At 35.7% G+C, this 27,253-nt stretch overlaps 2 protein-coding genes across 5 annotated transcripts; both read right to left on the bottom strand.

Moving 5' to 3' along the window:
- Positions 1 to 1,496: 1,496 nt before the first annotated feature.
- LOC110624384 lies at positions 1,497 to 2,989 on the bottom strand. Its single transcript, XM_021769481.2, has 2 exons — positions 2,378 to 2,989; positions 1,497 to 2,195 (listed from the first exon to the last, which is right to left on the bottom strand). Exons 1-2 carry the CDS (start codon positions 2,867 to 2,869, stop codon positions 2,025 to 2,027), a joined length of 663 nt encoding a protein of 220 aa, XP_021625173.1. The 5' UTR covers positions 2,870 to 2,989; the 3' UTR covers positions 1,497 to 2,024.
- Positions 2,990 to 3,591: 602 nt separating this feature from the next.
- On the bottom strand, positions 3,592 to 11,776 carry LOC110625340 (DNA polymerase kappa). Of its 4 annotated transcripts, none has more exons than XM_021770957.2 (14): positions 11,582 to 11,775; positions 11,284 to 11,456; positions 10,891 to 11,064; positions 10,613 to 10,736; positions 10,431 to 10,531; positions 10,260 to 10,346; positions 9,515 to 9,610; positions 9,264 to 9,384; positions 7,079 to 7,207; positions 6,750 to 6,841; positions 5,207 to 5,318; positions 4,764 to 5,074; positions 4,342 to 4,676; positions 3,592 to 3,883 (listed from the first exon to the last, which is right to left on the bottom strand). In XM_021770957.2, the coding sequence occupies exons 1-14, from the start codon at positions 11,664 to 11,666 to the stop codon at positions 3,763 to 3,765; spliced, it is 2,061 nt and encodes a 686-aa protein (XP_021626649.1). In that variant the 5' UTR covers positions 11,667 to 11,775; the 3' UTR covers positions 3,592 to 3,762. The 4 variants fall into 4 exon arrangements, with proteins under 4 accessions (XP_021626649.1, XP_021626650.1, XP_021626651.1 ...); XM_021770958.2 differs by having other exon boundaries at positions 4,342 to 4,610; positions 11,582 to 11,773; XM_021770959.2 differs by lacking the exon at positions 9,515 to 9,610 and having other exon boundaries at positions 11,582 to 11,776.
- Between the last annotated feature and the right edge of the window lie 15,477 nt (positions 11,777 to 27,253).

Here is a 27,253-nt window from a genome sequence, read left to right as displayed (position 1 = left end):
ACAAAGATCCATTGGTGTTACCTTATACAAAAATGTATCAGTGCTGTTTTTTTTTTTTGGAAATTCAACTGCTTAAATCCTGATTTCTTGCACAGTTAGTCTAACTATTATGTGCATTGTCTCTTAGATTTTTCATTTGTAAGTTGTAGGCCCTAGTTTTTTTAGTTGTCTGATTAGCTGTTCGTCATGCTGCAGTTAGTTGAATTACTCTAACTGAAACAAACTAACTTCTTTGAGGTAAGAGTAGACAGTCTGAGAGGCTGAGAACAAAAAGTTATGTAATTCATTCTTGAAACTAACATATTTGATGTTCAAGAATCTACAGAAATTTCACTCGTATGCACGAAGGTGCATATTCAGACAAGGAAAAACAAAGCTGATAAAAAGACAATTTTGGATGATGGAAAAGCCTTAGTGGCACACTTTTGGATTTTCAACTAGATTAGCGCAGCGGAAAAAATAAAAAAAAAAATTTTTTCACCAATATAGATAATTCGTTTTGATTAGATTGAAGCAAACCACAAACCGTTCAAGTATCCAGTCTCTAACGATACCTACACAGAATGATAATCCAAAAACCTTAGAACCGTTCTAAGGGTTTGAGAGGGGAAGAAGTTTTGAGTGCTAACTCTCTGTCTTTTCTACCCCTACCAATTCTAGAGACTCTTAAAAGTTTCCCCCAAAATTCCTAATAATCCTTCCTACCCCTACCAATCCTTCCTACCCCTACCAATTCTGGAGATTCTTAAAAGTTTACCCCTAGATCTCGTAAGAATCCTTTTATACTCAAACTTTAGACTTTCACTGTAACAATATTTATTTATTTAAATAAAATACAACTATCATTAAAAATTTTAATAAACAGACCATATAAATTTTAAATAATTTTAATTAAATTTCTATTTAATTAATTAAATCAAAATCATAATTCTTTTAAATTACAATTTATTCCGATGTCAATTTATATGCAATCTGTTGGTAACAAATATAATTAACTAATTAATTAATTTGAAAGTTAAGAACATTGTCTAGTAATATGTCAACATTAGCTAAATATTCAGAATGTCAAAAGTGGTTTGATTTAACATTTCAATAGATAATTTGTCAGTATAATTAATATCACTTCATCATCACAAATGTTATTTAACACTTAATAGATGAAACGCGTATGCAATATTAAATTATATTATATCTCATCTATTAAGATATTCCAAATTTAACTTAATTTAACAGTATTTGAATATCACAAGAAACATTTGATAACATTATTTAAATGTAATAAGAACCTCACAATTATGACTCCATTATAATTTCTTTTGCACAGTAAAATCTCATGAACTTTATATTTACTCAAAGTTTAATTAAATTAATACTAAAAATAAATAACAACCTTATATTCTATACTTCGAATACATAAAAAATAATATCTAACTAAAACCAATTACTAACAGCAACATCACCCAACCGAACTGCCATAGAAAAATAAGCTATTAGTGGGAACTAAACCAATCTGCTTGAGCATAAACTTAGTTAAAACAAAATGCATATATTGGGACAATTGTGAGAGCGGATCCTAGAAAATTATTACTTCCACAAAATAATAATCAATCAAAAGTTGCAAAGAGTACAGATATTTGAAGGGAAACTCAGGAAACAAACGCAAGATTTGAGCAACAAGCAATTCATCTAATTCCCTCTGCAATTTTATTCTTTTGCACTGTTTCTTATAGTTAATCTTATAGTCATGTTGCCATGAAATATCCATCGAACAGAAGTTGAAGAGCAGTACCTTTCTCCTCGTTTTGGCACTTGTCAACTGTCTAAATCGAATGCCTACTTAGCTCGACTGCAGTGCTCAGGAGCAAGCAAATGGCAGGAAAGACTTTCTATGTAGATGGGCCCTTAACAAGTTTAAGAGATTAGAGGAGTGCTTTAAGCCAATGCCATCAAGCATGCATGATTCAATCAGCTCAAGTTTTCAGCCTTTACATCACAGAGCAATTTTTTAAAGAAATGGCATGAAATCAATCTCGAGGTTTGAACCTGATGCACCATTTTATTAGAAGCTCTTCAACATCAGCATCCATTCGAGTTCCTATGCCTCCCCAAACCAACATATGAGCAAGATCCCCAATTGTTGAACCAGTTACTTCATGGACAGCCTTAAACCCAATTCTTGTATAGAACCTAACAAGCTAATTAAATTAACAAACAAGATAAGAATCAAAATACCCAGAAAAATTAAAATAGAAAAGCGGCTGAGGAATTTAGCTATATGAAATTGAAATATAAAGAAAATTCAGAACAGAGCTGGTTTGATTTTGATAAATGAAAAAAAAAAACAAAACAAAAGAGAAGCAGTGGGAAGGGAAAGAACCTTAGAATGGTAAAGATCAGTGTCATTAATGGCGAGCAATTCAGCAGTCCGACACCCACAATCGTATCCATATCGAATAGCAACAGCTCCGATAAACAAACCAATTCCAAAAATTGACCTCTCCATACCCATTGTCTCTCTTCTCAATCTTATCGAATCCAAGTGAAGAATCTTGCCTCCCAACCAGACCCTTATGATCCCTTCAGCTCTTCCAAGTTCATTATGGGTATCAAGATTCCTTGCTGTGATTCTAAAGAAAGGTCCTAGTGTTTTGAGCTGGAGGTCGAGGTTCTGGGTCTTGGACGAGGCTAAAATGTCAGCCATGGTTGGTAAAGTTACATGTTTAGGATTCTCAAGTCGAAGTGCTCTGTTTTTGAGGGAATTCAAGTGGGTTTGTGGTGTGAAGGGTGAAAAGTTGAAGTGGGTTTTTGGTGATATTCTTGGATTTGGCAAATAGATTTTGGAGCCTGGAGTTATGGACATGGGTTCCATTTATTTTTGTTTAGAAGATAATTGAACGGCAAGTTTTGATATGACTTATTAGAGCTTGGAACTTGTAGAGATTATCGTCACTGATGGTTGCTGAAGGATTCCCCTATTTCAGCTGATAGATTTCAAAGAATCTAAGCCAGATGATACGTGGCGATTGCATGATCACCATTCGTCCAGCATCTTATGCCTTAGGGGGAAATTTTTTTATGCATTTTAGTGGGAAAATTTTTCATGCATTTTAGTGTAAAGCTAATTTGTAAATTTAATTAATTAAAATTCTAAATTAATATGTGTATTTTACTATATTTAGGTAATTTATTTCAATTTATTTTAGTAAGAATTACGTTAAACAAGTGTAAATATAAATACATGAAAAATTTCACATGCCTTATGCCTTAAAAGGAGTTTTTGTAATATTTAATATGTTAAAAATTTCTTTAATTTTCTCAATAAAATGTATTTCAAATAATATTATCTTTTTGAAGAATTGTGAAGCAAAATTCAAACCCTAATTAATAGCTGAGAATGGAGAGATTATCATCATTCCAATCAAAATCATTGTTCAGAACTACTCCACACTATTCATACATCTAGGGGTGTATCAATGCATTTCAATTTTTCTTATTTTATCTTCAATTTTGGAAATTATGGTAAATTTCACTTTGTTTTAATAACCATATTAACTAGATTGAATCATTTAAACTGATAAATAATTACTACGATTCACATAATATATTACTATGAATTTGATGAACTATAAAATTATAATTACATTGTACTGCGAAAAAAATCAGTAATACAACTCTAATAAATATGTATCGCTATGCTGTATACAACTGAATATATAGAAGTAATAACAGATAAAAATAAAAATAAAAATAAAAAACCCGATGCTAAAAGTTCTGATTGCTCTTGACAAAATACATATCAATGGATAGATGACTGCCTTGCTTCGGAGAAGGCTTGTGCTTTTTACGTGAGCTTCGGCTGGACGTAATGGCCTTCTGGGCAAACCTGAAAAGCTCAGACTTTTTAAGATCAAATGCATTTTCCTAAAGAAAATAAATAAAGAATGTGCGGTAATGAGGTTTTAGTCTTGTTTGGTTGGGATAACTCAACTAAGAACTTCAAATTTTTTAAAAAGTGTTAAAATTATATGCATTAAGTTGACATTTTTCTCGATTTCCTGGAAAGTTAAAGCCATTTGTTCCTGCGCGCAGGAGAAGCAAATTTCTTTCCTATACCAGTGAACTCCATTGGAACCAAATAAGACCATACAAAACATAAACGAGTTATTCCCCTCTTAACACCCAACCACTCCTCTCAAAAGCATATAACGAGTTTAAATCTGATGATCAAGCCAGGACCATACGTTAGGATGGTGTTTAGAGGAAGTGGTGGGCTGGCCTTCTGCTATATAGTCCAGTAACCAGACATACTGCACATAAAACAGACATAATACGGATAGATACCTGTGCCTCTCAATAGAAGTTCTTGAGTTGATGCTAGATTCCTTCTCCTGAAGCCTTTCGGCAAGATGAAAATCGGAGTGTTCCTGTCTTTCCTCAACAAAATCTGGTGGCATTTCAATCCCACATAATGAACATTTATAGTCATCTGCTTTAAAACATTGATATTGCCAATCAGGTGAGATGACTGCCTCATTGTGAAGGATAACCTCTTCGTTTACCATATCTGTGCTGCCCCCACCAAGCTTCCGAGGCAAAGAAGTTTCTGCAATCTTCAATTCAAACGCTTCAGTATGATGAGATTTGGAGTTACACTCTACTGTATCTGCAGTATTAATCTAAGCAAATGCGAAAGCTTGTAAAACTGAACTGCAGAGAGAAAAATTATGATTATGGACCACAATTTATGATTTTTAGTGACGTACATTCTCCGCAGTGTTGTTGCTTAAAGATTCATGAGCTTCCTCTGCTTCGATGTTATTACCAAATGTGCAATTGTGATCTTCCAAATCCTGTTTACAAGAGCTATCCCATGGATCTCTAATTTCATCATTAGGAAAAGAGGTTTCCAAGTCATCCATGAAGGCTTCGTCACTACAATTTGAACTCAAGGAGCTTTGACCACCCATAGTTTTCCCGGATGCATCTCTAGATAGAACAAATTTGGTAAGAGTTCTCTGCGTTGGATCAGATGGAGCACCTGCCTTGTCTTCATTGAAATGAGACATCCGCAATCCTAATAGTAGCGAAATAAATGCACCGTTATTCTATAAGCTTCTTCAAGGTATATGGCTACAATGTTGCTAGTTTAGGTTTATATATCATAACCTCGCGTGAGAGGATAGCATAAATCAGAAATAAATTTCACCTATCAGTCTTAGAGAAATAGGAAGTTCAGCTTTTAGCAGCTTTGAAGCATATTTCAATATTTCTTCACCCGAACAAATGTATTTTTGCAAAGTAACAGCTCTGCTTCGAACCTAAAGAACAAGAATTGTGAAGAAACTTCAGAACATGAATGACATATAAATGATAAGTACAAAGAAAAAACTAGCAAGGAATTAGAATAAGAAACCAAAAGAAGAAAACTATTGAAGATACCACTGTCTCTGTCTGTCGCAAAGGAAAAGGTCTCAATCCATTCCTAATCAAAGGAAAAACAGGTCAAGTTTCTAAAGCAGCCATTTCTTCTAAAATACCGAAGGTCAAGGCCACCTCCTGGGCACTCAACTGTGTTTTTTGGGAACAACAGTAGGCAGTGCCTCTTTTGAATATTTTAGTGGGAGGACCTCCACCTCCTGGGCACTCAACTGTGTTTTTTGGGAACAACAGTAGGCAGTGCCTCTTTTGAATATTTTAGTGGGAGGACCTCCTTACTCCCACCCCAGCTCAAGTCCCAACTCCACTTCTTTTCCAGACAGATGACAAAGAGGAGAAGAGTCACAAAAGAGCAAAGAATAGCACCAGAATTAGGGATGGACATTATTTAGTTAAAACAAGACCACACCAACAAAATTCAATTATTTTAATCAAAGGTTTTAGATTCAGATCAGCCAGTAATTTTTAAAACATTTGTTTGCTGTTATATTCTTTATCTAAAAAGTTAATCAGTGCAACCACTTAAACCTATTATATACAGGTACAGCCTATAATGTTGAAAAAATATATAATATCCATAACGACTTGTTTACTGATAATATATAATCTTTATATTTGATTATAATTACATGACTCTGGAACCTTAAAAAAAAAAAGAAACGTCCAAAACTAGAAATTAGAGAGGATGGAATTAAAAGGAAGTGATGAAAGAACAAGAGGAAGAGTTAAGAAAGGATATGTGAAGACAAAAGAAGAGAGAAAAATCAGAAATGTCCAGAGAAGTAACTTGTTAGCTTTTCAGGTAATCTCTTACTGTTAAAATCCTTCTATACTTGCATTATTACGGACAGTTATCAAAGCTTCCCTCCAAATCCCTCAACTTATTGACAGATTTTCTTTACAATGACTGTCTCATAACTACTAATATTCCCTCCAATTCACAGTCCCCCAAGTCAATCCCAGAGAATCTACTTGCTCTCCAGCTCTTACATATGCAGCTACATCAGTCTTCAGTCCATGCTTCTTCCTTCTATGTGTAACAAATTACTTGGGTACAACCAAAATATTTGATTTGTTTGAGTTCAGTTTGTCGTTAAATCTGGTTCACTTGAACAAATGCTCACACCTACCAAAATCATTGATTTTAAGCCTTCCAAGGGTACTTTTTGGTTGTAACCAAAATATTTTGTTTGTTTCAGTTTGTTATCAAATCTGGTTCACTTAACCAGATGCTCACTCCTATCAAAATCATTGATTTAAGCCTTCCAAAAGAATATTTTTAGAGAAAACTAGCAATAAAGTATCAGAACTACCTCAAAAGATGCAGTTTTCAATTTGAGAGTCAATGTCCGACCACGAAGTCCTTCTTTTTGCATGTCAGTACATAGCATCTGTGCAATATCAGCTGCAACTTGAAGGAATTTTGGTTACTTTTCCAGATAATTCTATAGCATTGAACGTTCAAAACCCAAGTAGAATTATTATTAGTATTAATGCCAAAAATATATTATTACTACATATCAGAAAGCAAATCTTACAAAATCTGATGAATCATAAGCTGAAGAGAAGTAACTGGTCTCAAAGGCATTAGACAACCACAAATTCACCAAATTATTAAAACAAATAATCTGCAATCATTTACCTAGTTTCTGATAAAGAAGTGCCTCATCATCTGTGGCAGAAAATGTTCTTTCGTTACTAATACTTTTTCGAAACTTGACTTCAGGAGTATCTGTTCCCCCAAGCCCCAGTCCCACAGAAAGAAAAAAATCTGCAATAAGCTAACAACATGAGCATAAATGATGAAATATGTCCCGAATACCTTATGCAAAAGGTTTGTACTATTTGTATAACATCATCATCATCATCATCATCATATATATATATATATATATATATATATAGGCACGTATAAACAGTACAACCCTGATCCATTTTATTTTCTGTAGTAATTGTTGCTATTATCTCAAGGCCATTCTCACTTGTTATTATGGATGGCAGACGGGCGGGTTTTTACGGGTACCCAATCCGCCCAAACCCTATTAGGACGGATTTGGGTTTTTACAAAATGGATTTGGTCAGATTCGGGTTTGAAAAATTTTACCCGTCTCGGGTTCGAGTAGGATTCGGGATTAGTTTACTCGAGTCCCTCTCTCCGTCGGCGCCTCTCTCCCCCGCTTCCCTTCCCATAATTTCCAATCGACGTCGGCACCGACATCTCCTTTCTCTCTCCAGCGACAATAAATCTTCTCTCCCCCCAGTTAGCGATATCTCCTTCTCTCTCCAGTCGGCGACATCTCCCACTTCCTAGTCAACGCCTCTCTCCCCCACTTCACTGACGAGTGCCGGCAGCCCAGTTGGCACCGGCGACGTCTCCTTTCTCTCCCCAGTCGACAACAAATCTTCTCTCTACCCAGTCGACAATAAATCTTCTCTCTCCCCAGTCAGCGATATCTCCTTCTCTCTCTCCATTGTGGCGACATCTCCCACTTTCCAGTCGAAGACAACTCTTCCCTCTCCCCTGTCGGCTTCGGCAACATCTCCCTCTCTCTCCCCAGTCAGTGACATCTACTCTTTCCAATTGACGCTTCTCTCCCCCACTTCACTGACGACTGCCGGAGACAACCCTTGCCTCCTCTCCCCAATCGGCGTCAGCGATATCTTCTTTGACCGGAACTCTCTTCAGGTTTGCAATCAAATTTTTTGATAATCAAGATCTTTCATGTGCATGTTGGTAAAGAATTTTAGTTGCTATTAAAGATTTTTAGAATTTATGGACTATTAATCTGATTATTTGGATACTGGTAAAAAATCTGATTATTTGCTATTTGGTTACTGTAACACTGTTGATTTTTAGAATTTATGGACTATTAATCTGATTTATGGACTAAAAGTTGCTATTAAAGATTTTTAGAATTTATGGATTATTAATCTGATTATCTGATTATTTGTTATTTGGTTACTGTTAATCTGATAATCAAGATCTTTTTAGTTGCCGTTAAAATATGTTAATACTATCATATTCCATGCCCTTTAAGAAAAATATGTGTTAATTTACCAGCATGATATTTGATGTAGTGAAGAGATTATAAATCCTAAGTACCCTCTATGTAATCCACCTGGTTCGTGTCTTTGAGCATTTCTCCAATGTTTCTACTGCTGGGTTGTGCATATCCTACAGATAGTTTTTGTGAAAATTATTGCTAAGTTCTCGGACTTGATTTACAATCTATGTTTTCTGTATTTGTTTTTTTTTGAAGGTTTTCAAGCACAATTTGATATTGGAGATTGAAATGGCCAATTGAATATATTTTATGTTCGATCAATGTAGTTTAATGAAATTTTGGAACATTTCATTTGTTCAAAATAGAACAAATTTTATGTTGGATAGATAATTGATTAATGGTTGTGTTATAATGAATTTGTAATATATTTATTTTGTTTTAGTATATTTAAATTTCCTAATTCAGGTTTGTTATTTGGGTTATAATATCCAAATCTTTAACTTTTTTGTCATTGAATTTAAGTAAAAAAATCAGGTTCGGTCGGGTTCGGGTATTGTGCGGGTATTGCTAAACGGATTTGGAACGGATAAAGGTATTAAAATTAAAATACTAAACGGATTTGAGACAGATTCGGGAATTTTACATATAATCGGATTCGGGTTTGGTTTGGGTACTCTCAATTTTGCGGGTACCCTACCCATTGCCATCCCTACTTGTTATCTTACTACCTTCATATGACGCATTTTTTCATAGGATTTCAGTGTGACAACCCAAGAGAGAGAGAGAGAGAGAGAGAGGGAGAAATCCACCCAATGCACTAACCTGCTGAAGAGCGAGAAAATAGTGCACAGAGAAACCCACCCTTCTGCAGCATCTCCTCACACGTATTAATTCCCAAAACATCCCTCAGCATATGTTCAGTGACCTTACCAATGCCTCCAATCTGCACAAAATTTAATGAAATCAGAGAGAAAATCAAACTATGAATTTTGTAATCATATTTAAAAAGTCCTTGTGAATTGTCTTCAAAAGAAGTGGATGCACATCACTTAAAGTGAACCAGTAAGATATACCTTCCGTATAGGAAGTGATGATATGAATGTCATGACAGCCATCCAATCATTTGGTAAAACAAACTGTCCATTGGGCTTATTTATATCTGAGCAAACCTGTAATACACATACAGACAAGTGCATATAATCTTAAGAAAAATTCTGCTCTACATGTAGTAAACACCAAAAACAAAAAAAGGTTTTGAAAGTTTCTATAGTTCCTTAACCTAATGTTGACTATTCTGCGGCACGACATATGAAAGGCAAGTGCATGTCTATCATACAAATAAAAGCCCCTTTAGCTTTATGACAATAAAGTCACTTCTGGTGATATATTCAAGATTCAAGGCTAAAATTAAATGTAAACCTCTCATGTAAATGTGACTAATAGGCTGTTGCTGAAATTTCTAAAATCAGCTCAATTTCAACTCCTAACCAATTTGCCACCCATGGTTAAGCTTGTTTCACTTCTTGGACATGTGGTCCTAAACAGAATATCCTCCATATTCTCTTGCAATTTTTACATAAATCCCGTTACATTTGACCACAACAGCCTATTCCCACCAACCTGCTGTCTAGTAAATCTACCATCAAAAGATATCTCTTTAAGTCTCAATCTAATAAAGCTATTCATTCTATTGTAGATGTTACTACCATAACTTCTTTCCATGCTTTCCCTCCACTCTCAAAATAAATGAAAACCCACCGAATATTTGTTACATGCAAGATAAGTTGCAAGCATATTAAACAGAACTGCTGGCTGAACCTTTGCAAGTAAACGATTTGGAGCCACTCCAGCACTACATGTTAGACCAGTTTCCTCATACACTCTGGTTCTGAGTTCATCGGCAACCTTGTCACATAAAACAGAAAGGTGTGTCAATGCATTCTAAGACAGGATCAGTAAAAGAATGGAGAATAATATGCATCAGCATACTTCTCCACCAGTAACACCCCTTTCTTTGCAGACATCAGTTATATCAAGATACGCCTCATCCAAACTAGCAGCCATGAAATGCGGATCATATTTCTGGAAAACTACAAAGGAGTATGTACTGTCAAAGATTTGCATACAACAACTTACATTGTATAATATGTATTAGAAATACAAAAACCAACCTTTCCTAGTTAAATTGCTGTAATGAGTGTACTTGTTGAAGTCTGTGGGAACAAAAATTAATTCTGGACATAATTTACGTGCAATGAATCCAGGCATGGCAGCACGAACCCCAAATTTCCTTGCCTAGAGCATATTTAAGAAGCATTCAAGTAAAATTTGAATAAACGAATCAGAGATGCATGCAGTTAGACTTTAAACGTAAACATGCTGCAACACAACGCTATGATCATTCGGGAGTTCCATGATATTCATATGAATTACATTGAGCAGTTCACACCTCATAATTGGCAGTGGAGATCATGGACATACTTCCAACAGCCATTGGCTTGCCCGTTAAAGAAGGGTTGCTTAATGTTTCAACAGCAGCGTAGAAAGCATCCATATCAACATGTAGCCAAATCCTTGAAAGATCTCGTGTGGTTTCTAGTTCTACAATTCTTTTATCAGCCACCTGTGATACATTGCAAGAAAGTGGCATTTATTAAAACTCAAGAATTGAAGGTAGTACAAATCAGAGTAAACCCCTATTCGCACATTTGGCATAAGACCCAAGTGAGTGCATTTCTTAACAATTTGCAACATTAAACGCATCATAATAGTTCATAACCCAAAACAGTTGAAAGTTAATGGTGAATATATAACAAAAGTGCATAGAACTCTTCAGCTTTACCATCTGGTAATGAGATACATCAGCCGCTGTGAGCTTCGCGCACTGGGCACGCATGGTCTCAATTTTCTGCCTCATATAAGCCTCCTTCTTTTCCTCATTCTCAAAATACTTTGATCCTTTGCTCATCTCATACACTATTCTCTGCACTTTCTCTTTGTCGACTCCCTCCATACCTAAAAAACAATCACAACACAGTAAAATCTCAAAAACTTCATTGGAAATTCAAAATTGCAAAGTCAATTTGGGTTTCCACTAATGGAAGATTTGGGACTCCCGGAATGCAAAAATAGCGGATTACCTGCTTTAGCGTTAGTGTAAACAGTGTGATAAGAATGCCATGGCCTAGGGTTTTCTCCTGACGACGTCGTTTCACTCTTCTCCATCTCCGACTGTTCCTGCTGGTTCTGATTCAAAAAGCTTTCTCCACGAGGAGAGGGAAAGCGCGACTGGTGTATTTATATAGAGAGTAGTGGGAAGGAAAAGGGGGGAAAGGCCGCCAAAGTTTGGGGAATCAGTTATATTGTGTTAATAGCCATTGGATTGGGCTAGGTTGTTCATTTCAAAGGCCCAATCACATGTAAGAATAGCTAATTTGGTTGGGAAATTTAGCAGCTAGTACGAAAGTCTAATTAATAAATTTTATAATATATTAAGATCGTATAAATACATATTTTAAAATTAAAATTAATTAATAAATTTATTTATATTACATAGATTAATTAGTAAATTTATTTTACTATTAATAACTTATTTGGCATTAAGACTTGAAAATTAAAAAATACTTTTAAAAAAAAAATCACTAATGTATATGTTGTTAAGAAAAATAGTTTATTAATTATTTTGACATTTTTATTACTCAATCATGTCCAAAATGTGAGAATGGACCTAGAATGTCAATACTCTACTGAAAGAAATATCATGAGTTACTGATTACTGTTAATCTTTCGGTGGAGTGTGTGGGATGAAGTCATGCTTTTAGCATAGAACACATAACTTAACCAACCTTTTTGCATCTTTTATTGATGTGCGCCAGAATAAACCATGCCTAAATGCCTTTTTGCGATTGTCCGAGCCTCCTTATGACTGCCGCATATCCCTTTATGAATTTCATGAAGGTTACATATACCCTCCTCCTGAGTTACGCACTTTAACCACGGTTGAAGATATACTCTTTTATACATCCATTTATCTATTATGTCATAGTTTGAAACTTTTATGATTAGCTTTTTAGCTTTCAATTTATCCTTTGGAAGGGTTCCTAGTGTGAGGTAATAAAAGATTAGAGTCATCTAAGTATCCCTTATTGACGTGGAACTCTATGGCAAAAACTGCAAACCCACATACACGAGTAGATATGAAATTCAAAGATTTGATAAACCCACCTCTTATGGCACCTCACACTTAGAGAAGCTGAAACACCAATGATTGAAGGATTTAGATGAGAATCCGACAAACGTCACAATGAATAGTTGATACATTAGCCAATATTCTTAATGCAATTGATGAAAATAAATCATCACTCTCACTCAAAGCAGTACACGCTAAAGGTATGAAGAAGATTTTGAAAATTTTGATTCAAAAGTTCTCTCTTACAAGTATTTCTTATCCTTATATAGTAAAGAGAAAACAAATAAAATTCTAAGATACTCTTCTTAGACCTGGCCGAACTATACACAAGGTTCGAGTCCAATCACGCACTAAAATAACATATCAAACTCACAAGTATTAAAACATAAGCCCAAGACATGACCCAACACTCTAAAACTTAAAAGATAAAATATGGTCCGAATACAAGTCCAAACAAAGCCAAAATAAATCAATTGTTTAAATAATAAAACATAGCAAACTCATCATAACAATGCTGAATAAATTAGGCAGCGCCATCTCCATTACACACCTCAAGCAAAGTGAGTAGTTTAGGTGTGTCTTCAAGTTTCACGAGACATTTGCTAATGGCAAGTTTAGTCAATTTTTGTGTTACTTGTTCTTGAATATGTAAGTTCATAGCTACTTCAAGCTTCTTAGTTTTGCTCCTTGTCAGTGGTCCACTAGGAAGCACCAACGGATCCTTGCTCTCTTGATTCTCATGTGATTGTGCTTGCTGGTTCGTATCATTCCCTCCTTTCTCGAAAAGATTTGTCCTCAAATCTGTAACATGGTCAAAAGGAGACAAGTCAGACACATTAAAGATAACGCTAACCCCATACTTACATGGCAAGTCTATTTTATAGGCATTGTCATTGATTCGCTCTAAGATTTGAAATGGACCATCACCACGAGCGTCCAATTTATTCTTTCTCTGATTTGGAAACCGTTAGTTTCGGAAGTGCACTCAAATCCAATCACCAGGAATAAACACCACTTTCTTCTGTCCCTTGTTTGCCCTATCAGCATACACCTTGTTCCTCTTCTCCATGTGAGATGGAGCCTTCTCATGCAAGGACTTCACCAATTCTGCCTTTTTAGCACCATCTAAATTAGCAAGCTCATATAAAGGTAGGGAACAAGATCAAGTACAATCAGTGGGTTAAAAACATAAACAAGCTCAAATGGAGAAAACCCTATGGAAGAATGTATGCTATGGTTATATGCAAACTCAATGAAAGGCAAGCAATCTTCCCAAGTGTTCAAATTTTTACCCACTATAGCTTTAAGCAAGGTACCAAGAGTTCTATTCACCACCTCTGTCTGGCCATCTGTCTGTGGATGACAAATAGTAGAATATAAGAGTTTAGTATCCAACGTACCCTACAATACTTTCCAAAAGTGCAAAAGGAACTTTGCATCTCTATTTGACACAATTATCGTTGTCACTCCATGAAGTCGAACCACTTCCCAGAAGAATAAGTCAGCTACATTGATGGTGTCATCAGTTTTATGGTAAGGAATAAAGTGAGCCATCTTGCTAAACTTGTTAACAACAATAAATATGCTATCTCTACCATGTCTAGTCCTAGGTAAGCCAAGCACAAAGTCCATAGAAATATCCATCCAAGGTGAATTAGGAACAGGTAAAGGCATATAAAGACCATGAAACATAGACTTAGACTTTGCCTGTCTATATTTAATACAAGAAGCACACACTTTCGCAACATCTTTGCACATAGAAGGCCAATAAAAATGCTCAAATAAAGTTTCATAAGTCTTATGTACTCCAAAATGCCCCATCAAACTCCCACAATGAGATTCAAGCACAAGCAAATCACGTATAGAGCATCTAGGCACACACAATTTCTTACCCTTAAACAAGTAACCGTCATGCTTATAAAAAGAGTTAAAAGCTCCATGCTTACAAGCCACAAACACATTGCCAAAATCAATATTATTAATGTACAAGTCCTTAACATGCTCAAAATCAAGCAATTTAGAACTCAAAGCATTAATTAAAGCATACCTCCTAGATAAAGCATCTGTAACCACATTGTCTTTCCCATACTTATACTTAATCACACATAGTAATTGTTCAATAAACTCAATCCACTTACCATGCCTCTTATTCAACTTGCCTTGTCCCTTCAAGTCTTTAAAGACTCATGATCCATATGTATCACAAACTCCTTAGGCAAGAGATAGTGTTGCCACACGTCTAGTGCTCTCACCAAGGCATACAGCTCCTTATTATAGGTTGAGTAATTGAGTTGTGTTCCATTCAACTTCTCGTTGAAATAGGCTATTGGTTCTTCTTTTGCATCAACACAGCCCCAATACCTACACTAGAAGTATCACACTCAATTTCAAAAGTTTTATCAAAGTTAGGTAAAGATAATATAGAAGCGGATGTTAATTTTCCTTTTAAGCAGTCAAAAGCTTTCTGTTGCTCCTTTCCCCACTTGAACTCAATTTCCTTCTTGATAATTCTTGTGAGTGGTGTTGCAAAAGTAGAGAAATTCCGCTCAAACCTCCTGTAAAAGCTTGCAAGGCCATGAAAGCTCCTCACATCTGAAATAGATTTAGGGATAGGCCACTCCTTTACAGCTTTCACCTTCTCTTCATCTACCTCAATTCCCTGTGCACTCACAACAAAACCAAGGAAAACAAGTCTATCTATACAAAAGGTACATTTTTTAAGTTTAGCAAACAAGCTCTCTTGTCTCAAAACCTGCAAAATCAACGTAACATGCTCAATATGTTCATCGAGAGACTTGATATAGCAAGATATCATCAAAATATAAACAACTACAAATTTTTCCAAGTAAGCACGGAGCACATGGTTCATCAACCTCATAAACGTACTGGGTGCATTCTACAAACCAAAAGACATAACTAACCATTTATATAAACCATACTTCATCTTAAATGCAGTTTTCCATTCATCACCAGGTTTTAACCTAATTTGATGATATCCACTTATAAGATCAATTTTAGTAAAGTACCTGGCACCATGAAGCTCATCCAACATATCATCTAGCAGAGGTATAGGATGCTTGTACTTCACTGTGATCTTGTTAACTGCTTTGCAGTCAACACACATTCGCCAAGTGCCATCCTTCTTTGGAACAAGCAGCATAGGAACAACACATGAACTTAAACTCTCTCTCACCAATCCCTTCTCCATAAGCTCGTCAACTTGCCTTTACATCTCATTTGTTTCCATTGGATTGCTTCGATAAGATGGTCTATTTGGGATGATAGAACCAGGCATGAATTCTATCTAATGCTTAATCCCTCTCAACGGTGGCAATCCACTAGGTAGCTCATCTAGAAAGACATCAGTGAATTCTTGCAACATAAATATAAAACTAGAAGGTAAAGAAGAAAGGTTAATATCAGTATCAACAAATAAAATTTCCTTTACCTTATAAGCAACACGGGCTGCCCTAAAGAAATAACACTCTTAACCTATCTCGCTCTCACATAAAATGTATATTTTTCCCTCCTCTCTTGCGTCTTTTTTCTCACCAATGGACTATTTATTGGTCGTGATTCTTTTTTGGCCTCTTTACTCTCAAACTTACTTTTTTCTCTCAATTTTTCCACAAAACATGAACTCTCACTCCCCTTTGTAGCCAAGGTCGAAGCCTCCCTCTCCCTCTCCAGCATCTTTATTTGATCAGCATATACCTATTGAGGTGATAGAGGAGCGAGTATAACCTTCTTTCCTTTATTAGTGAAGGAGTATTTGCTATTAAACCCATCATGTTGCACCTTTCTATCATATTGCTATGGCCTACCTAACAACATATGGCTTGCTTGCATAGGTACCACATCACACAAAATCTCATTCTTGTACCTACCAATAGAAAATGGTATAACCACCTAGCATGTAACCTTAACCTCACCACAATCATTCAATCATTGCAATCTCTATGGCTTAGGGTATTTAATAGAAGCCAAGCTCAATTTCTCCATCATATACACACTAGCCACGTTTGTGCAACTACCCTCATCAATAATGAGAGTACACACTTTCTCATTAATCGAACACCTAATGTAAAATATATTTTCTCGTTGTTCTAGGCTTTCTTCCTTAACTTGCATATTCAAAGCATGCCTAGCAATAAATATCTCACCATATTCAGCAAGCAACACATTATCAACAAACACATCTAAATCATCTCATCATCATTATGATCGGAATCAGACACTACACCTGCATCAACAGTTGTTATCATAACTCTCTTATTAGGATATTGAGATGCAATATGTTCTTTTCCCAAGCATTTAAAATGTTTTATATCTCTACTAGGGGTAGAAGAGTTAGAATTACCTAATTGTTGCTTGTTATTCCCTTGAGAAGGTCCTTCGTTAGTAGAGACCGCATCTTTGCCTCTTTGGATTGGGCTTTTGTAATCTTTCTTTTCTCCACTTCTACAGCCTTAAAATCCACCACGACTATTTGAGGACTTGTTGTATGTGGTTTTAAGGTTATTTCTACCCTTGTGATGCCTTTTTATTTTCATTGCTTTATCAACCATATCCTCCATAGTATTGTATTAGTACATGTCAAGTTCTTCAGCAATGTAGTGGTTAAGACCACTTAGAAACCTAGACATCAACATATGTTCATCCTCCTCAATATGAGCCCGAGCCATCATCATCTCCATCTTCTTGTGGTATTCTTCCACACTCTTCCCTCCTTGCACTAGTCTTGCCAACTCGTTGTACAAATCCCTATAATAGTGTGAAGGAATGAATCTTTAAAGTATTAACTCTTTCAAATATTCCTATGGTAGAACTGCCCTTAAGCCCTTATTCCTCGTAGTGGATTTCAATTGATCCCACTAGAAAGAAGCATAACTTGTGAACTCAACAATAGTGATATGAGACTTCTTCTCCTCAATACAGTTATAACACTTAAATATCTGCTCAGTTTTTCTCTCCCATTCAATATACTCTTCAGCATTGTTGTTCCCTTTAAATTCAGGGACTTTCATCTTTATGGAGCTCAAGTCACCATCAATTGTGTTGGTTTGGTAAGTCTTGGTCTCATCATCATTTCGGCCAAGTCTAGCATCTCCACCTCTATTCCACCCAACACTAGTTCTATTACCTCCATGAACTTCACCTCTTCCCTTTTCTTGTCCAACATTATCTTTTGTATCATCAACTTCACCTCGGACTTGAGGTTCCCAAACTTGTGGTCTATTGAGGTTAAGAATTTTATGAGCCATTCTTGTAAAAGTGGAAGCCCGTGAGGCTTTTAAACTCTCCACAGCTTCGATCATCCTCTCAAGAGCCCCATTGAGCCTTTGAAATTCACCACTAACTGACTTCTTAAATAGCTTATAATCATTACCCATGTCCGATTCACTTCATCAGTACTATCCACCACATTCTTGTCTTTACTCATCCTGCCTTAAATCAATAAAGAACAAATAGAGCTAGCAAATATGGTGTTAGAAATAAAAGTACTCAAGTGTTTGCACTCTTATCACTCTTTTGCTGATTCTTCAATTGCACTTCAGAATTTAAGGTCAACCAACTAACCAGAAGGTGTGTTTAAAGAAACAAAGAAGAAAACATAAAGAAAGAAGGAAGCACGCAAAAAAATTAGAAAGAAAAAACGACAATTTAGAAAGTAACACACGAACAAGGTTTTGTGCTACTTGAAAATTATCACCTAAAGTATAAATACAAGCATACAGTACTTTAGCAATGTCAAGAAAGCAAAAGCAAACTCAAATAAAAAAAAATAGAAACTTAGAATTCAAATGGAAATGAATCTAGACAAAAAGTTTGAATTTAATTCACTTCAAAGCAAATTAAATATGGAACTATTTAAATCTACCCTAAAAGGCAAGTATCAAAACCCCATTAATAGAATCAGAAAATTAAAATTTCATTCAACAACAGCACTATGGCCGAATTTTTGATCTTAAAAGAAGGATTTGATACCAAATCAATTTAGATACAATTACCTTAAATGTGCACTTTAGAAAATATGCAAAATTTCTTTTGTCTCCTAATCTAAATTCAATTCAATTCAAAATTCAAATTGACTCCTATAAATTTTAGCCATCAATTGAGAAAGATTAGGTAATATAGATGAAATAGGAAGCACGTCACAATTTCGGCTAAGATCAAGATAAATAAGGCAAAGACGTTTTTTTGCCAAATAAGAGTAATCCTTGGAATTTTTTTTTTTTGTAAATTTCAAATTTGTCTTCTAAAAATGAGATTAGATAACGATTCAAACAATAAAAAAGTGTAGCTATGGATACAAGGAATCTTCATCGAATTCAATAAGGAAGAAAAAAAGAAAAACTCAAAAAAATCCTAGAACCTAAGGTAAATCAGAATTTACCTCACTTTGGCTCTGATACCAACTGACGTGAAATCTTATGGCACAAGCCGCAAACCCACACACATGAGTAGATGTGGAATCTAAAAATTTGATAAACCCACCTCCTATGGCACCCCACAGTTAGAGAAGTTGAAACACCAATGATCGAAAGATTTAGATGAGAATCCGACAAACGCCATAATGAATAGTTGATAAGTTAGCCAAGATTCTTGATACAATTGATGAAAGCAAATCCTCACTCTCACTCAAAGTAGTACACGCCAGAGACATGAAGAAGATTTTGAAAATTTTGATTCAAAAGTTCTCTCTTACAGGTGTTTCTTATCCTTATATAGTAAGAAAAAAATAAATAAAACTCTAAGACACTCTAAGACACTCTTCTTAGGTCTGGCTGAACCACACATAAGGCTTAAGCCCAGTCACACACTAAAATAACATATCAAACTCATAAGTATTAAAACATAAGCCCAAGATATGGTCCAACACTCTAAAACTTAAAAGATAAAATATGGGCAGAATACAAGTCCAAACAAAACCAAAATAAAGCAAGTGTTTAAATAATAAAACATAGCATGCCTATCATAACAATGCTGAATAAATTAGGCATCGCCATCTCTATTGCACACCTCAAGCAAGGTGAGTAGCTTAGGTATATCTTCAAGCTCCATGAGACATTTGGCAATGGCAAGTTTAGTCAATTCTTGTGTTACTTGTTCTTGAATGTGTAAGTTCATAACTGTTTCAAACTTCTTAGCTTTGCTCCTTGTTACTGGTGATACGAAACTTAGGATCAACATGTGATCAAAAATCCCGTCACACAACTTGATAAAGAACAAAGCAAATATATATTTTAAAAGGTTGCTCTACTACACCCCTAACCAACGAATGTAATTAGAAACATAGATAATAGAACGAAGGGTGCTCTACTACACCTCTAACCAACTAATGTAATTAGAAACATAGATAATCAAGTGCGGATTGCTCTACTCCACTCTTAACTGACCAATGTGATTAGAAACATAGATAATCAAGTGATTCCAGCTTCGATAATTTCATAAGAAATTCTTGATAAGTTAACTAAGCATGGAGGAGAGTCATATTAGAATGCCACAAGGTTAAACCTTGATAAATTGCTAAATAACGGAGAAGAACCAAATATTATTCATAATAACATCTTTTTATTCATTTGCTAATTATGGCTGCCACCTTAAGGGTGTGTTTATAGCCTCCAAATCCTAATTCTATTGTAGAAAGGTGTAATTATAATATAGGAAGGGTATCTAGTCAAATAGTCAAACCTAGGTTATATTAAAGATCATTTTCCTAAATTGTCTTGGAGAAATCTCCTTCCTAAATCTTCACGAATTTGGCTTCGAATGGAGGCTAAATTAATTTTAAAAAAATTTCACAAAATACTAAAATATCAAAATAACAAAATTGGGCTAAATGCAATTTGGCCATACATGTATTACGCAATCAGAAATTGTGTTGCGCATCTACATATGTTGAAGAGTGTGTTGCTTATTTCCTTATTCTCCCATGCTTTTCAAATATAGTTCTCATCTCATAAATCTTGAATTAAGTGATGGTAGCTTGATTTATCATGATTTAGAGTTTTTCATTTTAAATCTTTGAACCATCGTGTTATTTCCTTGCTCGTATCATTCTCTGCTTCTTCAAAAAGATTCGTCATCGAATCTTCAATCATAATGATAAGAAAAAAAATCGACATACATGGGATACTCTTTGAATTCAGTATGACATTTTGCGAATAAAGTACTAAACTTTGACATATCTTCTCTTTTTTGTTTTAAAATCAAATAATTAAAATGATTTTTTTTCTTCACTTTTCTTTTTTTTTTATCTCACTTTTTTTAAAAAAAATCTCACATAACTAAAATAAATTTTTTTCTTTTTTTTTTCAAGAGAAACTACAAGAAAAACTGAAATAAAAAACTAATAAAATAGACTAAAAAAATAAAAAAACTTATGAAACAAATAAATATAGATAAATAGAAATTTATTTATCACCATGCTCTGATACCAATTGATATGGAATTCAGGACCAATATGTGATAAAAAACTCCAAACACACACTTGACAGAGAATGAGACAATATATCTTCTAGAAGGCTGCTCTACCACACCTCCTAACCAACCAATATGATTAGAAACAAAGATTATGGAGTGAAGGTTGCTCTACTACACCCTTAACCAACCAATGTGATTAGAAACATAAATAATCAAGCGATTCCAGTTTCGAGAACACCACAAGAAATTCTTGATAAGTTAACTAAGCATGAAAGAGATCCATATTAGAATGCCTCAAGGTTGAACCTTGATAAATTACTAAATAATGAAGAAGAACCAAAATATTATTCAAAACATCATCTTTATTTTCATTGGCTTTGGTGGCTGTCACCTTGAAGGTTTTTTACAACCTCCAAAATCTAATTCTAGTGAGGAAGGTGTAATTACAATATAGGAAGGGTATTTAGTCAAATAATTAAACCTAGATTATATTAAAGATTATTTTCCTAAATTGTCTTGGAGAACTCTCATTCTTAAATGGACTGCACGAATTTGACTTCTAATTTAGGCTAAATTAATTTAAAATAAATTGCACAAAATACTAAAATATCAAAATAACAAAATTGGCCTAAGTGCAGTTTGACCATACATGCATTACACGATTTGAAATTGTGTTGCACATCCACATGTGTTGAAGAGTGTGTCGTTTATTTGAATCATATGAATATGATTTTAAACTCCTTTTAGACACATTTGAATGATATAAGGTTGCTCCACCCATTATTAGAAATTTTTCCTATTGGATCCATATCATAGTTGAGCTTGAATAAGATGAGTGTGCTTGCATGATTAAGGCATTAGTGGAGTATAACTAGGATTTGCTAAAGTCATGAATTTTTAAATTTTTATGAAACTTTTGTCAAAGAAATAAGGTTTTCAAGGTACCAAAAAAAAAGAGTACAAAATAAATCTACTTCGCTGGTTAAGTGACCATGAGCAGTGCTAGTAGCCACTTGAAATTGTGACCAATTGAGTAACCGGAGGTGGGTATCACAAATATGTACCTTCGCGTCAAAAGAGTGGTGCCATTCCAAGCAAGACATGAATAAATGCTCATAAATAATAAATAAAAAAAAGTCTCAGATACTTTATTTTTAGACATAAGAACCAATTTCAAACAATAATGGAATTGGCTACCTAGTGACTGCTCCATGAATGCTACTTGACTAGTGAATAGCTTGAGCTCTCCTATTTATGTCAAAGATTTTGTTGGGATTATTGTTTGCAATGTGACTTCTAGTATTATTACTTATATATATGCTGGTATACTGTTGTGCTTCAATCCAAAAGTCTAGATGAAAGAGTGGAGTTGATGATCTAAATTGTTTGAATGTTTGAGAGCAAGCATGGTATAAGTGTGGGTGTATTTGATAGAGCATAAATTTAGCATATATTCTTCCTCTTTTCTATTACCTATCTAAGTGAGTTTCTATTGATTATGCACCTTTTGTCATATTTTTCCAGAAAAGCAAAGGATAGAAAAAATGAACAAAAATCATGAGAAAATAAGTTGATTATGTACACTGGCTGAATAGATTTGACCGAATATTTGCCTAAATCTCTGGATAAACCGCCGAATAGCAGCAGAGGCAGACCTGAAAGTGAGTAGGAAAATAATTCAAATTTAAAATAAAAGACTAGATCACCTCATTCAAAGCCACATGATCTCATGCGATATTCCCCCCTTCAGCGCTGTTAAATATCCTCCTCAAATCGAGGAGTCTTCTCTAGAATGGAAACAAATTAAAAGAAGGATTTTCCAGTCAAAGCAACTAAGGTTTCCTAATTTTGGAAGGATTCTACTAGGGTTTAACATTTATTTAATATGGTCTTTGTGGACAGCCACATATTATCATTTTGATCACAATCTCTTCCAACCAATTTTCTCTTCTTCTCTTTTGTATTTTCTTTCAAGTCATGAGTGGTTAAACTCTTTATTTCTAGTTGGAGTTAGGTTGAAATTTTAGTTTATCCATGAATTGTAAGATCTAAACATAATTGTTCATATTTTATTCTTCCAATATTTATGCAATTTCAATTCTAAATATTATTGTTACTTTGTTATTTGATCAATAGAGCCCATTGTTCATATTTTTAAAGTGATATATTGTTAGTTTGGATGCTTGAAGTCCGTAATTGCTTGAGTTATTTAATAAGTAACAATTAGTGTAACCTACTAAGAAATTGTATGATCTAGCTTGAACTCACCACACAGTTTGGTTTGTTGCTTAGAATTGAGTTTCTCTAATTCTTAAGACAGTTGATAAATTAAAATCTCATAGATGTTCTTTGGGTGATTTGTTGACTTAGCAAACATTTTCTAATCAATTTAAACTTAAGAAGAGATTAGTTATGTGGAGTGTCTTCCATAACTAGAACTAATTCATTGGAATGAATAAAGGTATTTTTATTTCTATGATCAATTTCCAAAACTGAAATGAATCCTAATTTTCAACTAGAATTTATTTGCATTGATTTAATTTTCTTTTGATTATTGCTCTATTTAATTGTCTTGATCTTTATCTTGATTTCATTCTTCATCAAACCACCCTTTTACTTTTATTTTTTTTTATTTTCCTAGTTCATAATTGGAAGTTCTTAGTGTCAAATCTCTGTGGATTCAACCCTATTTACTCTATACATAATTCATATTTGTTGATTTTGGATAGATTATTTTTTGTGACTTCGACACCCATCACAGTCCCAGCAGACGGCTTCTGGTAGTGCGGCTCAGCCAACAGCTTTAGCTACACTTCAGAGCAGAGGGCGAGGTAGAAGAAGAGGGACAACCTCTTCTTCAGCAGATTTCCAAGGAGAAGGTCCTTCAGTACCAACACAGATCTTCACCATGACATAACAGGAAGCCAACATATCAAACATAGTGGTGTTAAATTGTAACGACCCGGGAACCGGTACCCCTATGTAACGGCCCGAACCGCCACCGGCGCTAGGATCCAGATCGGCTTAAGGCCGCCGGGACCCATAGCAAGCCAAACATACATCCTATCACCTGGCCAAATCCCATACATGATCAAACTTTAACATAAAAACTGTAACATAAGATGTATAGACCGAGCTTGACCTGTATGCGACATAACTGGAAACATAAAGAAACCCCCTACTAGAGCCCTCATCAAAACTCTAGCTGGGTCAACATAACATACATCAAGCTGGGATCACATCCAAAGAACTAGAACCTAACCTGTGCATGCATCAAACCACAAACATAAGACCCCCACTAGGGTCCTCATCAATTACCATAGCGTGGTCAACAACACATGCCACAAGTTTAGTTCAACACAACTCAACATTAAAACTTTACATACATCATGAACTAAAAAGGGACTAACCAAGTCTTAGGGCCAAGCACAGTACTAATACATAAACAAATCTTTACTTACATTACAATTCATTATATCAATTTACATTACATGTCCACACTAACACTAATCTAAGCTATTACATAAGCAAAACCTTAACTCTTGAGACTTCCTGGTCGACCTCATACCTGCGACACTGGGGTTAGGGGAAAGGGGTGAGCTAAAAAAGCCCAATGAGTAGAAACAAAGAAAACAGTTCATTAATTATATGCTTTCATGAAATGCGTCACAGCACAAACATTTCACATAACGGATGGGCATGACCACCAAAACTCCCTCTATCTGTAACATAACATGGTGCCCGGCCCTTCGGGCTCCTCAAGACTTCATTATGCCCGGCCCTTCGGGCTCCTCAGGACTTCATTATGCCGGGCCCTCAAGGAGCTCCTCAGGACTTCATTAACATACATAGCTAGGGCTATTGGGGTCGCCTTGGTCCATCCACATCAACAGTAAATAATGCAATGCGTTGTAACGATCCGAAAATCGGACCGCTACCGGCGCTAGGATCCAGATCGGCTTAAGGCCGCCGGGACCCGTAGCAAGCCTGACATGTAACCTGTAAACCTGTTTAATCCCATACATGATAAAAAATATACATAAAAATTAAAACTTTTCTTTCATACATTCTATCATACGCCAAACTCAACCTGTGCATGCACTGAACATAATCATCCTCATAAACATTAATCCCTCTGTGGGATTTCATCAATGCCCCAATGGGCGATATACATGTGTTGAGTTGGCTAGCATCTTTATCATAAAACATTAAAATCATGTAACAAAAGGGATTACAACATCTATAGGGTCAAGCACAACTTCTAATCCCTCAATATCATTATACATAACATAACTTATTCAGTTATACATCATCTTACAATTTATCATGTCCACTTTCTAACTATTACAATTACAAGACTTTACTCTTCTTGACTTCTCTGTCTAGCCCGTACCTGCAATCCTGGGGGATTAGGGAAAAGGGGTGAGCTACTAGAGCCCAGTGAGCAGAGTAGAAGAAAACAACATTTAAATCTCATGCCATCATGTAATGCAACACATCACAACTAATCACATCTCGGATGGTATTGTCACCAATAGTCCTCTACATTCCAAAGTGCCGGGACGTAGAATGGGTACAACCGGTCTTTCTCTTAACATAACATATCATACATACCAATGTGCCAGGGACGTAGAATGGGTACAACCTGGACTTTCTCTTACATAGTGCCAGGGACGTAGAATGGGTACAACCTGAACTTTCATACCGTATCATGCCATAACATCATCATATCATATGAGGACTAAAGGGTCATCCAATAACCAATCCACATCAACATCATAAATGCAATGCAACATATTCGTGAATTCTAATGCAAGCAACCTAATTCATCACATGGCATTCATGATGCATGAACATGCTAAAACTTTATAATTTATTTGCTTTAAATCGTAAAGGTTTATTCTACTCACCTCTTGGCCGAAGCTCTACTGACTCAGAAGCAGCTGAACTCACTGCTGGGGTCCTCGGTTCCTCGGGTCCGAACCTACACAGGTGGACTCAAATGAGGGACCAAACAACTAGAACATAACTCTAAAAACATCCCCCAAAAACCCCCTAAAACACCTCAAAACAATCATGCAAAAACATGCAAAGGAAGGCTGGACAGGGCAGGTTCGGCGGCACCTTCGGCAGCCGAAAGTCCCAGACAGAGACGAAAGTCTCTTTTCGGGGGCAACTTCGGCAGCCGAAAGGCCTGCCTCCCAAGCTATGTTCGGCGGCCGAAAGTTCCTTCGGCTGCCGAACCTGGTTTCTGCCAAAGGGCAGAAACTTGGCTTCCTTTGCACAAAAACTTCTCCCTTCCATTCCAACATGCATATAACTCATCAAATCATGCAAATATACATACATTGGCTCCTAGGGGTTTCAAACTACCTAAAACCCCAACTACAACACACAACAACAACACAAATCCAACATACATTGCTCAAAACATAACATTAACTCAAAAACCTAACTATGAGCTAAACATGCATTCTACCCCATAGATCTTACTAAAACCTGTTTAAAACATGAAAAGGATTCAAGATCGGCCTTTACCTCTTGAAGATCGAGGGAGGGACGACCTAAACTCGGAGTTGGGAGAGATTTAACTTCCTTGGTCTCCAAGCTCAAAACTTGCTCAAATCTCTTCAAAATGACATAAACCTTGTTAAAACATGAAGGATCGAAGGAAAATCATCAAAAACGAAACATGGAGGAGCAAGAACTCACCGTGGTCGAAAATGGGGAGAAAACTCGCCCTTTTCGGCCATGGAGCTCTTATATAGGGGCTGGCCAGTTCACGTTCGGGGGCCGAACGTGCCCCCACATCTCATGCATGTTCGGCGGCCGAACCTGGTTTCTTTCAAACAAAACTTTCGGAGGCCAAAAGTGCTCCCAAAACCTATCCACGTTCGGCGGCCGAACATGACTTTCGGCGGCCGAACCTGGTAAAGGTTCCATGGTCTTTTTCATTTAAAAACTCAAATTCATTCTTACTTAAAAATCATTAAAACATGAAAATATTTGTGAAAACATGGTTCTACCCTTCTAGAGGTCTCCGACATCCGAGATTCCACCGGACGGTAGGAATTCCGATACCGGAGTCTAGCCGGGTATTACATTCTCCCCCCTTAAGAACATTCGTCCCCGAATGTTCCTCAACTAGCACATAGCATGGCATACAACATAACACACATGAAACATACGAGAACTA

The sequence above is a fragment of the Manihot esculenta genome, chromosome 10 (genome assembly GCF_001659605.2).
Source record: "Manihot esculenta cultivar AM560-2 chromosome 10, M.esculenta_v8, whole genome shotgun sequence".
In the NCBI taxonomy this organism is placed as follows: domain Eukaryota; kingdom Viridiplantae; phylum Streptophyta; class Magnoliopsida; order Malpighiales; family Euphorbiaceae; genus Manihot; species Manihot esculenta.
Note: the sequence above shows the minus strand (reverse complement) of the source record. Positions and strands in the feature narration are given on the sequence as shown.